Below are 12,985 nucleotides of genomic sequence, written 5' to 3' on the forward strand. Positions count from 1 at the left end.
TAAATAATCTAAGCAGCTCCTGAAGATGAAGTTTTCAGATTCCTCCCCAAGAACATCCTTAGGTCGTCTCTGTGCTCCCGGGTAGTTAAGTATTCCGCTAGCAGCGGTCTGCTTCAAGCATCCATTTTTCACTTGCAGAGTTGGTGATACTCATTCAGTTGCTGCCAGGTTCTGCACCTTGAGATAGTCATCAAGGTCTACACTTTCCTGTGTTGACCAGATGTCACACTGACATGTGCCGTTACGGGGAGAGAGCTTTCTCTTTCACAAGCAAGAAATCCCCGCTTCTTTCAAAAATTCCGTGACATACAGTCGATGACCAATAAACTCAAATGCCCTCAACCCCACTGCCCCATCTCCTGGCGTGGGAACACAGACTGGGGGCCACCTGAGGTCCCACAGACAGTGTGGTACAGGCCAGACCAGGCCATTGCCCTCCACGCATTCCGGGCCCAGGACCCTCGGACCCAGCGTTGCCATGGCCAGCACCTCTAGACTCTGGGCAGCCGCACACCCCTGCCCATCGCCCCAGCCATCGGAGGCCAGGCGGCCATGCAGCCTGAGCCACCCGTCATCCCAGAACCCACAGCTCATTTGTAAAGGAAGCATTTATGTAAGCAAACTAATGGAGAAGACTTCACCTTCTAACAAAACTAATTTGTAAAAATCATGAACTTCATCTGGTCAGTTAAATATAAACATGCTACTGCTGCCTTTTTCAAATTGTCTTTAGTGATTAACGCTATCTGCCAAACTTGCCTCTTACACTAGGTTGATGAAGTGTGTCTAATTCCAAACAAATTATGTTCCAGAAATAGTATTGTGATTACCTCTGTTGGAAGTGTGAGCCCAACATTCCATCTAATTTGAATAAAATCTTTTTTTAACAAAGAGCAAAACTAAGCACAGACAAGTAGACACTGACCTAGGATCCAGAGCCCATCTCCTTCATGTTCTAGAACCTTGTTTCATCGAGTCTGTTTCTCACACTGTCTCGTCGCTCGTGCACGTGGGTGGCCTTCCTCTCGGCATAGTACCAGCCTTGCCGAGATTGCTGTGAGCATTAAGTGAGTTAACACATACATGTCTTTGTCTGGAGTTCCCAGGACTACCCTCAGGTTAAACTCAGCAAAGGTGAAAGGCACGGGGGGTGGAGTCCAGGAGCGACCAGACACAAGCATCTAGTTGTCCGCCCCCGGTGGAGTCATACAGAGAGTATGGCATTTTGCCAGCAAAGATGGGTGACAACACACATGGAGTGGCCAGCCAGGCAGGCTCACCTGAGCTTTGGTGTCCAGGTTTTACTCGGGGGTCAGTCATGTAGGCATGGAGTGTGCACGTGGCTGGCCTTGGTTACTTACTGGGCAGAGGTCAGACGGCGATAGTGTGGCCCAGGGCTCCCACCGCAAATCACGGTGTTAGCATAAACTCTCTGGCGTGGCCCAACGCCTCAGGTATACTGACACTCCTACCAGGCAAGGTACTCCAAGGGCTTAGAACTGGTCACGGGCTAACCTTTTCTTTGGAACGTGCAGGATTACTCCTGCTGCTGGTACGGAGTCAGCCCTTTACTCACAGCGTCTGGCATCTGGCACAGGCTTCCCCCTTGGTCGAACACGCTCGATCATTTTACAGAATGAATTGACGACTTCCATCCCCCGTCTGCTTCTTTGAACCACCCCCCCATCTTCATTCCGTCCTCACTGTTTTTGGATTTCCACTGTTTTCCTCCTGATCCTTAATCTCTGTACAGACATCATTTTATCTCTTTATGAAGTAGCTAGAATTCTGTATTCTGCTTTTCTTATCCCTTTTTTCTTCTTTTTTCTAAATGGCAACATATCTCCATAGTTGTCATCTGTAGCAGCTATTAATGAACCGTAACTTACATAAACTTTTCTTCTATTGTTGCAGGTTTAAGTGAATTGTTGCCAATGGGCAATACTCTTTCACACATGTATCTTCTGTGCGTATAATTCAAAAATGTATTTATTTTTAATGAATTATAGAAGCAATTATGCTGCCAATAGATAATTAGAAAAGTAGAAAAAATTCCTCAATCTCAAATTAGTAGGAAATAGCTGCTAGCATCATCAATAAGGAAAAGCGAAATTATTTGGTACATAGAATTAGTATTTTGCTTTTTTAACTGAAACCTTCATGGGATACTCTTTGCTGTCCTCCCACCAACCGCTGTTCCCAGTAGCACTCACTCCCCGTTCCTCCGCCCCTGGCAAACACTCATTTACTTTCTGTCTGTGGATTTGCTTATTCTGGACATTTCAGGTAAATGAAATTGTACAATATGTAGCCTTTTATGACTGGCTTCTTTCACGTAGCATATTTTCCAGGCTTATCCATGTTGTAGCATGAGTCAGTATTTCATTCCTTTTTGTGGCTGAATTATATTCCATTTTAGGGACAGACCACATTTTGTTCATCCATTTTTCAGTTGGTGGACCGTTTCCGTTTGGGGGCCATGATGTGTAGTGCCGCCATGAGCATTCACACCCAGCTTTTTGTTTGGACATACTTTTTCAGTTCTCTTAGATACGTAACTAGGAGGGCTGAGTTCCAATTTCTGTACATTCTTGTGGACAACTGTTACTGTCTGTCCTTTAGATTACAGCCATATTAGTGCGGGTGACGTGGTTCCTTACGTGGTTTTGACTTGCATTTCCCTGATGACTAGTGATATCAGGCATCTTTCCACATGTTCATTGTCCATTTTTATATCTTCTTTGGAGATCATGTGGTTAATGTCTATCCAAAGCATGCAGGGCCATACTTTCTTGGGTTTTAATATGTGTTGTAATTTTTTGCTGAATATTAAATACTTTAAGTAATATAAGATGGCAGTTCTGGAAATCAGATTCTGTTCTCTCGCCAGGGTTTCCTGTTTCTTTGCTTAGTGACTTTTCTGAGTTAATCCTATAAAGTGTCTATTCTTTGTTATGAGTAGCCACTGACGTCTACCCTGGTAGCTCAGTGACTGGACAGAGATTTCCTTGGATCCCTGAACCTGTGAGCCTCTAGTCTTTGCCAGGGAGCTCTGTGCGCATCACGCTGGGGCTCACCTTCATTCAGCACTCGGCTGCCTGGTTACAGCCCTCTTAGATTTCACTTCCTGGTTACGCAGAACCTCAGTTCCCCAGAGTTGAGAGCATCAGGCTGTCTCAGGTCTGAGCAGTCACACAGCCATTGGCACGTGCACATTTTTACACATGCGTGTGGCCTTCTGAAGTCCCAGAAATCTTCACTGGAGCATTTCAAAGCCCCCTTTAGACATCTAATTCCCCAGCTTTTCTTACAAAGCTCTTTGATTAGCCTGTCATTGGCTCTGTGATCCACTACCTTAGGGGGTCAAGGTGTTCAGCAGTTTCCCCTGATTGTTTTCAGCAGACGTCCCCGGGCTGTAGGTGAGTTCTGAGTCAGACCAAATAAAGACAGCCTTGGGAGTGGGGTCTTCCAAGTCAAATGATGACAGTTCTCTGGGAATGGGAGTTTGAAGACATTCCAACTCTATCTTGCCCCCTCCATTAGCTGCCAGGCTGGTGGTTTTCCAGGCTAATTGCAGAGCTTAGGAGTGGTATAGAGTAGGAATAATTGAAATCATTTAAAATATCATAAAGTTTGTCTTTCTTACTAAGATTCAGCCATTTTTATGAGTAAATGCTCCCTAGGTTGCTACAAGCCTTCAGTTAATTTCCAGAGTTCTGAAAAGTTTGTTTTGCCAGGGATCTCAGTGCTTTTATAGGTGAGACAGTTTTCAGAAGTCCTTACTCTTATTTTCGCTGATGTCACCACTGTTTTGTTTTTACTTTGAAAATTAGGTGATTATAGTTTTTATTTGGGTGCATATTGGTGTTATGAAAAAGAAAAATCATTTTTATGTTCTAGCATTATATAGATGGGTGATTTTTTTTTTACAAAAAAAACTTTTTTAACAGAATCTCGCTAGAAATCAAGAAGCTGTTGCAAAAGAAATGCGAGAAAATGCAGATGCCTATAGACGAAAAGTGGATCTTGAAGAAAACATGTTTCATAGACTGATAGGAACAGACCAAACTCAGAATGAGAAAACTCAGAAGGTAAAAACAGGGTAAATTTAGTGTATCTATAGAGGGAACATTTCCATCTGCCATTCTTTTAAAAGAAGGAATTCAATATTGAACTCTGTAATGTTGAGTTAATTCATTTCTTTGCTTTGTTATCACTGTTCCTAGAAACTCACATTTTTTACAGATTACTTCACTGACAGCCTTATACATGTCTTTTGTACTCTTTTGAGAATTTTAAGACTTAGAAGAAAATACAAATGAAATAATAACTTTATAAATTATAGTGTCCTACACTGTTAAGCATCAGAAGTTATTGCTGAGTAGATTAGTTGCAAAACATCAGGTCTCTGCCTGGTGTATGAAAGCCAGCATTTCCAAAGTGTGTTCTGTAGAATATCAGTAACTAATATTCAGTAAGATGGGGGTGACAAGTATGGGAAATGCTATCATGAAGTTAGGTTTTTTTCATGTCAAATTTGAGGATATGGTACATTGTGAATCCTTAAGTAAATTTCTCAAACTTACTTTATAGAATTTTTTGTGGAGTATCCTTTCAGAAATGCTGGCTTAAATGAACTGAAATACAATTTGAGACCCTCAAAAAAGAACTCTGTCTATTATCCCTTTAACAAAATGTTAAATGGGTTCATGGCAGAGTCTGGCCCTGTTCCAAAAGCTGGGAATAGTGTAAGATTTCCCTATTTCTGTTCTATAACAGTCCTTTGGCTGTCCCCCTCAGAATATCCCTTTGTTTCCCTATAGGCTTTTGTCCCGTCTGTAAGAACAGGCTTTTCTGACTTCCCTTCAAAGGACTGAAACATGGAAATTATTTAATTCTACCCGTCCCTTGGCCAAGAAGTTCTCAATCTTGGTTATACATAGAATCACCTGAATGTGCTTCCTAGAAGTACCAATATCCAGCCACTCCCAGGATTGATTTAGTTGGTTTGTGGTGGAGCCTGAATATCGTTTTGTTTTAAACACTGAGGTGATTCTGATATGCAGCCAGGATTATGAACATCTGTCCTGGACATCTGGATACACTGAGTGGACAGACCGTATTTTACATAGTCTGATCTTGTTTCTGAAATTTACAATTTTTTCTTAGTTGATTGAAGAAAATTTGGCAAAAGCTGAGCAAGTGTGTCTAAATACTGACTGGCGAATTCAAGCTTTACATAAACAAAGATGCAACGACCTACACCGAAGTGAATGTTACCAGGAAATGGCCAAACTCCTTCGGAAAAACAGAAGGAAAGAAATAGAAGTGTTAGATGCAATGATGGAGGCGGAAACTAAAAAAGTAAGACTATAAGGTTATAATGTAAGAATATAAGAATAAAAGGTTATAAACCTTTTGCTATTAATCATTCACATCTTGAAATAATACATAATCAGATGGCAAAAGCATCAAACCAAATAGTTTTTGTTTGTGAAAAGATCTTAAAGATGATCTAACTTTAACAGGTATTGCTCAGAGAAGTCGTCCAATGTGGATGCCCCCTAAGAATGACCAAGTGTCTTTCTCATTTACGTTAGTGTCTCAACTTCCCAGCTCCCTGGATTTGTTCTGGCTGACTGTGTAATATTACTACTTTAATTTACTTAATTCTTTATACTTACAACATGAAAGATTTTGAACAGTTAGGAATTACATGTAGCTACTGATAACAAAAACCAAAATAACGGTGACTATAAGCAGGATAGAAAAGTGTTTTTCTTTCTCACATGACGGAAGTCTGAAGGCAGGCAGTCCAGGGTTGGTATCCTGGCTCCAAGGTCATCAATAAACTCCTCCCTCAACCTGTCTGCACCACTCCTGGTATATGTCTTTCATTCTCAAGGATACCTTTCCATCCAAGATGACCAGAGTTCCAGCCATTGCAGTTAATTCCATTCAGCAGGAGGAAGGGGGATGGACGTGCAGAAGGCTCCACCTCCCAGCTGACACATTTTCTTTGAACCCCTCTCCCGAAGTCCCCCCCATCACATTTCTAGCAACATTTGGCTGCAAAAGGTGTTGGGAAGGGTGATATTTTTAGCAGGGAGCATTACCATCCCAAATAAAATTCTAATTCTATTCCTAAAGAAGCAGCAGAGCAGGCAACTGAAGAGTGTGTGCCACATCTCTTGGTGGCCCCTCCGATTGCGGGCACGGTGGACATCCCTCAGCGCCCTGCCGAGCTGGGAGAGAGCAGGCGCTACGTAACTGGCTTTTGTTCACTCCTCTTTCTGCTGCTCTATCATAATGCATTTTCTGAAAGCTTCTCATAATATTTTTCCTGCAAGTCACTTTTCCAGATTCATGTCCCTCCTACCCAACTTGTAACCCTTTCGTTCAAGGACAAGGAGGGGTGGGAGTGATGCCCAGATCACTGAGGCTGCTCTCCTCAGGGAAACGATGGTGGAAGCCCACATCTCCGAGGTAAGGGTTGCCAGCACTAGAGCGACCCTGTCACTAGGTGCTGGGTGAAGTGGTGTATTTGAGAGTAGACCAAGAATCACTGTGAGGCTGTTCACGTCACACAGAAAGCCCTCTTTGTGTCCAGTGTCCTGGTTTCTAACTCTTGCTTGACTACTGTGGCCTTGGAAGGTCAGTCTCCTCATCAAATAACATGAAAGGAATAGAACTTTCCTGTGTGGTCCCTCCTGGTCCTAATGGCTCTTTAAAGTTTTTGTTACTTAATACACATTTAATGCATTGGCGTTTCTGTAACATAAAAATTATATGTGTGTGTTTGCATATAAAAGCTGTAGCATCTCTAGAACAATGGCAAAGTTTAGAAGCTATCTAGTAATTTAAATCTATTACTTTAGTTACCCTTTAAGCCAGTTTTAAAATTACTGTTTTCTCTCTTTAGGAAGAAGGGGCTAATACACATTACTTGATTTCCCTGTAGTCATCCTTTGTACCAGAACTGGGCAAAGAGTTTATTCTCTGAATTTTGTAGACTTTATTATAAAAGCATAGCTTTCAAATTAAAGCAAACAATTGCCATGAATGTAAAAAACTCAATCCCGTATGATTTGAGATCAGAAATGTATTGAAATGAATTGTTATTTCAGTGGCTATTGGGACCTGTATGGGTGCACGTGGCGCTCAGGGTCACTGAGCGGTACCTCAGAGGGGCCTCTGCTCTCAAGGTTCTTCAACAGCCTTGAGCCAAGACAGGCACCCAAATTAGCTGAATACCACATACATCCTCCGTGCCCTGGGAAGATAAGGGAAGTGGAGTGGAAGAAGCAGAGGGGGCTTATTCTGCTCTAGGAGCCTGCATTACCACAGCTCTTATGTGATTTTTTTTTCATTTATTTGTACTTAGTGGGAGGAAGCTGAAGAAAAAGACTTTCATTTGAAATCAGAAAAGAAAGCTGCTGCTCTTTCAGATGCATCCAGAAAGTGGTTTCTAGAGAAGGAGATAAATGATGCTGCAGAACACGCCCAACACCTGTGTGGCAGAGGTAAGCGTCGTGAGTGCTGCCCCTGCTCTCTCCCTTCCTGCTCTCCCACACTCGTTCACTTCATGTGGTCTCAGATCATGGTACATCCTTGAGGTGTATTTCAGTACTGACAGTCGAATTATTGCTCAACTAAAAGGTGATCACTAGTTACCATTTTTTTGGTCAGGAAGAATGGGCTGAGGAGATGGGGCCTGTTTTAGGGGAAAAAAAAGCTCCAATCTAGAAAAATTTCTCAGCCATCCTATAGAATTCTGTTTTCTTCCACGGTTCCATGGTCCTTGGCATCCCTTTAATGCACTAGATATGATTTGTTCCCAACCTACTATTTCTAGTTAATTTTAGTAAAAATGTGTGCTTTGCCAATAGCTGGTCCTCAGAACAATAGTATATTAAAGAAGCACAAGGAAAAATATCATAGGATCTAATCAAACATTAGGTTTTGGTGCAAGGCTTACAGTGGCATCAAATGAAAAATCAAAATTATAATCTAAAATTTTAAGAGTACAGATATGGAGAACTTTTACTATACTACATTGTTTCAGTCTTTTATAGAATGTATATGTATTATTTTTTAAAATGACAGCCTTACTGATACATAATTCACACGCCATACCATTCACCCATTAGAAGTACACAGTTCATCCCGGAAGTAGTTATTGGTCATCTCTGTGTGCTGGTTCCTGGGCATCCTAGAGCCAAGGCGCGAGGCTCGGACGGGGAGGTAGAGCTGGAAGGGACTCTGAGTGCCCTGCATCTGGGACGAGAACCACTGCACCCGCAGGGCTGGCCCCAGCGCCATCATGCTGCTCCTGCCAAGCGCTGCGGATGGCCAGGGCACTGCCATCACCCACGCTCTGCCCTCTGGAACTGGAGGATAGGAAGGAGTTATCACAGGAATCAGATGATGAAGAATTGCAGCTAGAAGAGTTTCCCGTGCTAGAAGCACGTGATCCCAAGACTGGAAGAACCGAGATCATTATGCAGTACTTGGTCTCGGCCATGGAAGATACAAAGCTACACAGAGACAGAGTAAAGCAGGCCATAAAGCAATGGTTTTCAACATCACCCAGACAAACAGAAAGCAGCTGGTGAACCAATAAAAGAAGGAGATAATGACTACTCCACTCGCATAACCAAAGCTTATGAAGTGTTATCTTATCCAGTGAAAAGACAAGCACTTAACAGTGTAGCTCCTACTTTTGATAACTCAGTTCCTTTAAAAGTGAAGCAAAGGACAATTTCTTCGAAGTGTTTTCCACAGTGTTTGAAAGGAATTCCAGCTGGTCAAATAAAAAAAAAGTTCTGCAAGCTTGGTGATATGAATTCATCATTTGAAGATGTAGATGCATTTTATTCTTTCTGGTATAATTTTGACTGTTAGAATTTTCTTAGATGAAGAAAAAGAAAAAGCAGAATGTCGTGACGAAAGGAGGTAGATTGAAAAGCAAAACAGGCCAACGAGGGCACAAAAGAAAAGAAGGACTGAACAGAATAAAGACATGAGTTGATAATGCATATAGCTGTGATCCTAGGATAAAGTTTAAGGAAGAAAAAAAAGCTAAGAAAGAAGCAGAAAAGAAAGCAAAGGCAGACGCAAAACAGAAGGAGGAAGAAGCTAAAGAAAAACAAAGACAAGCTGAATTAGAAGCTGCTCAGTTAGCAAAAGAGAAAGAAGAGGAGGAAGTGAGACAACAAGCTTTACTGGCAAAGAAGGAGAAAGATATCCAGAAAAAAAGCCATTAAGAAGGAAAGGAAAAATTTCAACACTCATGCAAGACCTGGAATCACTTTTCTGACCATGAGGCAGAGGCCATCATTCAGCAGCCCACAAACGATGTGCTGGAGAGGGTGTGGGGAAAAGGGAGCCCTCCTACACGGTTGGTAGGAATGCAGTTTGGTGCAGCTGTTATAGAAGACAGTATGGAGATTCCTCAAAAGACTGAAACTAGACTTACCATGTGATCCAGCAATCCCACTCCTGGATATATATCCGAGGCACCTCAAATTCAAAAAGATACATGCACCCCAGTGTTCACAGCAGCAGTGTGTACAGTGGTCCAGACATGGAAACAACCTAAATGTCCATCAACAGATGACTGGATAAAAAAGCTATAATATATTTATACAATGGACTAATACTCAAGCCATAAAATAGAATAAAATAATGCCATTTGCAGCAAAATGGATGGACCTGGAGATCGTCATTCTAAGTGAAGTAAGCTAGAAAGAGAAAGAAAAATACCGTGTGCTATCACTCATATGTGGAATCTAAAAAAAAAGAAAAAGACACTAACGAACTCATCTACAGAACAGAAACAGACTCACAGACAGAAAACAAGCTTATGGTTACCAGAGGGAAAGGGATGGGTAGAGGGATAAATCAGGGGTTTGAGATTTGCAGAAACAAATTACTATATATAAAATAGATAAACAGTAGGGTACTACTGTACAGCACAGGGAACTATATTCAGTACCTTGTAATAACCTATAAAAAAGAATAAGAAAAGGAATATATATATGTATAATTGAATCACTATGCGGTACACCAGAAACTAACACAACATTGTAAATCGACCAAACTTAATTTTTTTTTTAAAGTAAAAAAATAAAATCTGCTCACAGAAGACACTAACCACTGGAGCTGCCACTTGTCCCTAACCCTGTCACACTTACCCTACGTTAGAAAGAAAAAATGAGGCTTTTGGAGAACCTGTAGATTTAGAAGTAGAAAAAGGAAAGAAACTGCAAAAAGCCTCCCACATTAGTCCTCTTACGTGCTGGCCCCTCCACCTCCAAGTCTTCCTGCCAACATTTTTTCAACATTCCTAAATTTCACCAGTGAGAGATAATTTGGTTAATAATCATCCATTTTTCAAAGGCAGATGTGTTAAGGATTTGATCATTGCCTTAATCAGGGTGTATAAATTATCAGTGTCATTTAATCCTGAAACTGGGGGATAATCAGCTATAATTAGGGCAACAGCATTTTGACTGGAGGTACTCAGCGCTGGTTTGTCTTAAAGGGAGGCCCCAGGAAGCAGGAAACATGAATGAGAGTGCACCAGCGACAGAGCGCTTATTTCAGTTTTTGCCTAGTTTCAAATCTTTACTAGCAATGGCGAGGAAATTCTTGTTTTCCAGAAAACAGAACCTTCTGGACAATGTGAATGGCCCCTGCTGCCCCTAAAATCCCAGGCCCATAAACTTAAATTGAAACAAAATAGCTATGTCTTATAAAATAATACTGGTCCAGATTTTTAATGGACAAAGGGATTTGAACAGACAGTTCTCCAAAGAAGATATATAAGTGGCTAATACACATACAAAAAGATCTTCAACCTAATTATTTATTAGGGAAATAGAAACCAAACTACATGGGAAAAAATTAAAATTAAAGAAAAATATATACAAGGAGATACAACTTTACATTCAGTAGCATGTATAATCCACTAACATGTGCGGGCGAGGATCAGAGGAACTGGAACGCTGCTGAGGGGAATGTAACATGGTGCAGCCACTTCGGGAAACAGCCTGGCAGTCCCTCAAAAGGCTAGATGTGGAGTGACTGTATGAGCCAGCAGCTCCACTCCTAGGCATATAGCCAAGAGAATCGAAAGCATATCCCTGCAAACACTTGTACACTCACTGTTCACAGCATCATTATTCATAACAGCCAAAAAGGAGAAACTGCCCAGGTACCCATCAAGTGAGGAATGGATAAACAAAATGTCGTATATCCATGCGGTGGAATCTTACTTAGCGATGAAAAGGAATTAACTACTGATTCACGCTACAAAGTGGCCGAAGCTTGAAAACCATATGCTGAGGTAAAGCAGCCAGACAAAAAGGCCGTGTATTGTATGACTCTATTCATGAAATGCCCACACAGGCAAATCTAGAGGCAGAAGGAGGCTAGTGGTTTGGGGAGAGGGTGGGAGGGTGGTTACTAGTGGGTATGGGGTTTTTTGGGGGGATGATGAAAATGTTCTAGAGGTGATGGTTACACAGCACTCAGTATCCTAAAATCACAGAATTGTACCCTTTAAAAGGGTGAATTTTATGGTGTGTGAATTATCTCAATGATATATTTTTCTTTTTTTTAATAATTTTTTTAATGACATTAGTTAATGCGGGTTGCCAGGTAGGGCCATTGGACCAGATTTTAAAATTACCAAGCCATGAAGAAAGGGTAGGGCTTAGAGCACTGGGAGGACATTGCAGAGGGAGGATTGTGGCGGGGGGCACAGGAGCCCAGGGTGCGTGATGGGAGCACAGCCCTCGTCCCAGCTTCACAGTAAACAAGCAGACTGAACAAACTTAGCTGGAGCCACTCAGCCGTGCACCCCTGCTTAGTTTGACTACTCGCTTGCATTCATTCGTTTGCATTCAGAAGTGTTCACTGGTCGTCAGTTTCCTCAGTTGTAAAAGGAGATTATAGACTAGGTTATCCTTAATTTTGTAACCATTCTAACATTATATTATACCATTTTCTAACCACTTACGGTTTGTGAGCCTCTCTGAGAATCTCCCCCAGAAATAGGCGTGTACATGTACACACACACACACACACACACAGTTCTCCCTTATTGCTTTTGTGGATTCACCAACTAAAAGCCTCCATGAATTCCACTTGTACGTGATAGAACTTGTTAGTAATTAATCAGTGGCAGAGGATTACCTGTCCTGGTGATACAGGTTAGGCCAACTGGAGCAGAGAGATTGTGCACAGATGCTTAAAGGTATCACTGACGAAGGCGGGTGAGGGGACCTTCAGTGCCAGGCTGGCCGCACAGCAGAGTGACCTGTAGAAAACACAAGAGCAGGACTTGGGTCAGGAGCATGGCTAGGGAAAGGAAGGAGATTTAGTTTGTAAAGTAGTACACCTACCAATTCAGCAAAGAAATATTAATTTTAAAACAACTTAGATTAGTAAAATTTGGTCTCATATGCTGATTAGAAAGAAGTTTAAAAATAAAAAAAAATACTAATTTTAAATAAGAATCACCTTTGGGGCTTTAAAATTTATACATTAAATGTTTTTAGAAAGCAAGTTGCAGCATAAAAAGTATAGAAAAAAGAACTTTTCCCTTTTTACTTCATTATTTATATATTCAGACTTGTTACAATTTAGCCAGTGACTGGCTACTATTTGGGTTTTTTTTTTTTCCTTACAGATTGTTTTTAAAAATACACACATTCAGGACCAAGGGTTATTTAGCTGTATAGATCTAGGATAGAAGCTAGAAAGCTAGATTTTTGTTTTAAAGCTTTACAGGTGAATTTGCTCAGCAGTGTTTGAAACGTTGCTGTAAGCAAAGTGGGGAACCATCAGTTGCTTGAACAGAGGTAATGTTTACAACACGCCCTTTGGGAGGATGAATATAAAGCCGTGGGCAGGATGGATTTAGGAGACAACAGATGAGAGACAAGAACTGTGAGACTGCAGGGTTGGAAGGACCTGA

The 12,985-nt window shown here is 41.4% G+C and overlaps 1 protein-coding gene and 1 pseudogene across 4 annotated transcripts in view; both read left to right on the top strand.

Annotated features, from left to right (window-relative positions):
- Window positions 1-12,985, top strand: part of TBC1D31 (TBC1 domain family member 31) — a 59,446-nt gene that overhangs the window by 43,248 nt on the left and 3,213 nt on the right. For all 4 annotated transcript variants that reach the window (XM_074353012.1, XM_074353013.1, XM_074353011.1 and 1 more), the window contains 3 exons: window positions 3,951-4,091; window positions 5,170-5,364; window positions 7,385-7,523. In XM_074353012.1, the coding sequence (XP_074209113.1) occupies window positions 3,951-4,091; window positions 5,170-5,364; window positions 7,385-7,523 (475 nt within the window). The remainder of the gene's footprint in view (window positions 1-3,950; window positions 4,092-5,169; window positions 5,365-7,384; window positions 7,524-12,985) is intronic.
- Window positions 7,530-10,137, top strand: LOC123613532 (dnaJ homolog subfamily C member 2 pseudogene; annotated as a pseudogene).

Source organism: Camelus bactrianus, chromosome 25, assembly GCF_048773025.1.
Source record: "Camelus bactrianus isolate YW-2024 breed Bactrian camel chromosome 25, ASM4877302v1, whole genome shotgun sequence".
Classification (NCBI taxonomy): Eukaryota; Metazoa; Chordata; class Mammalia; order Artiodactyla; family Camelidae; genus Camelus; species Camelus bactrianus.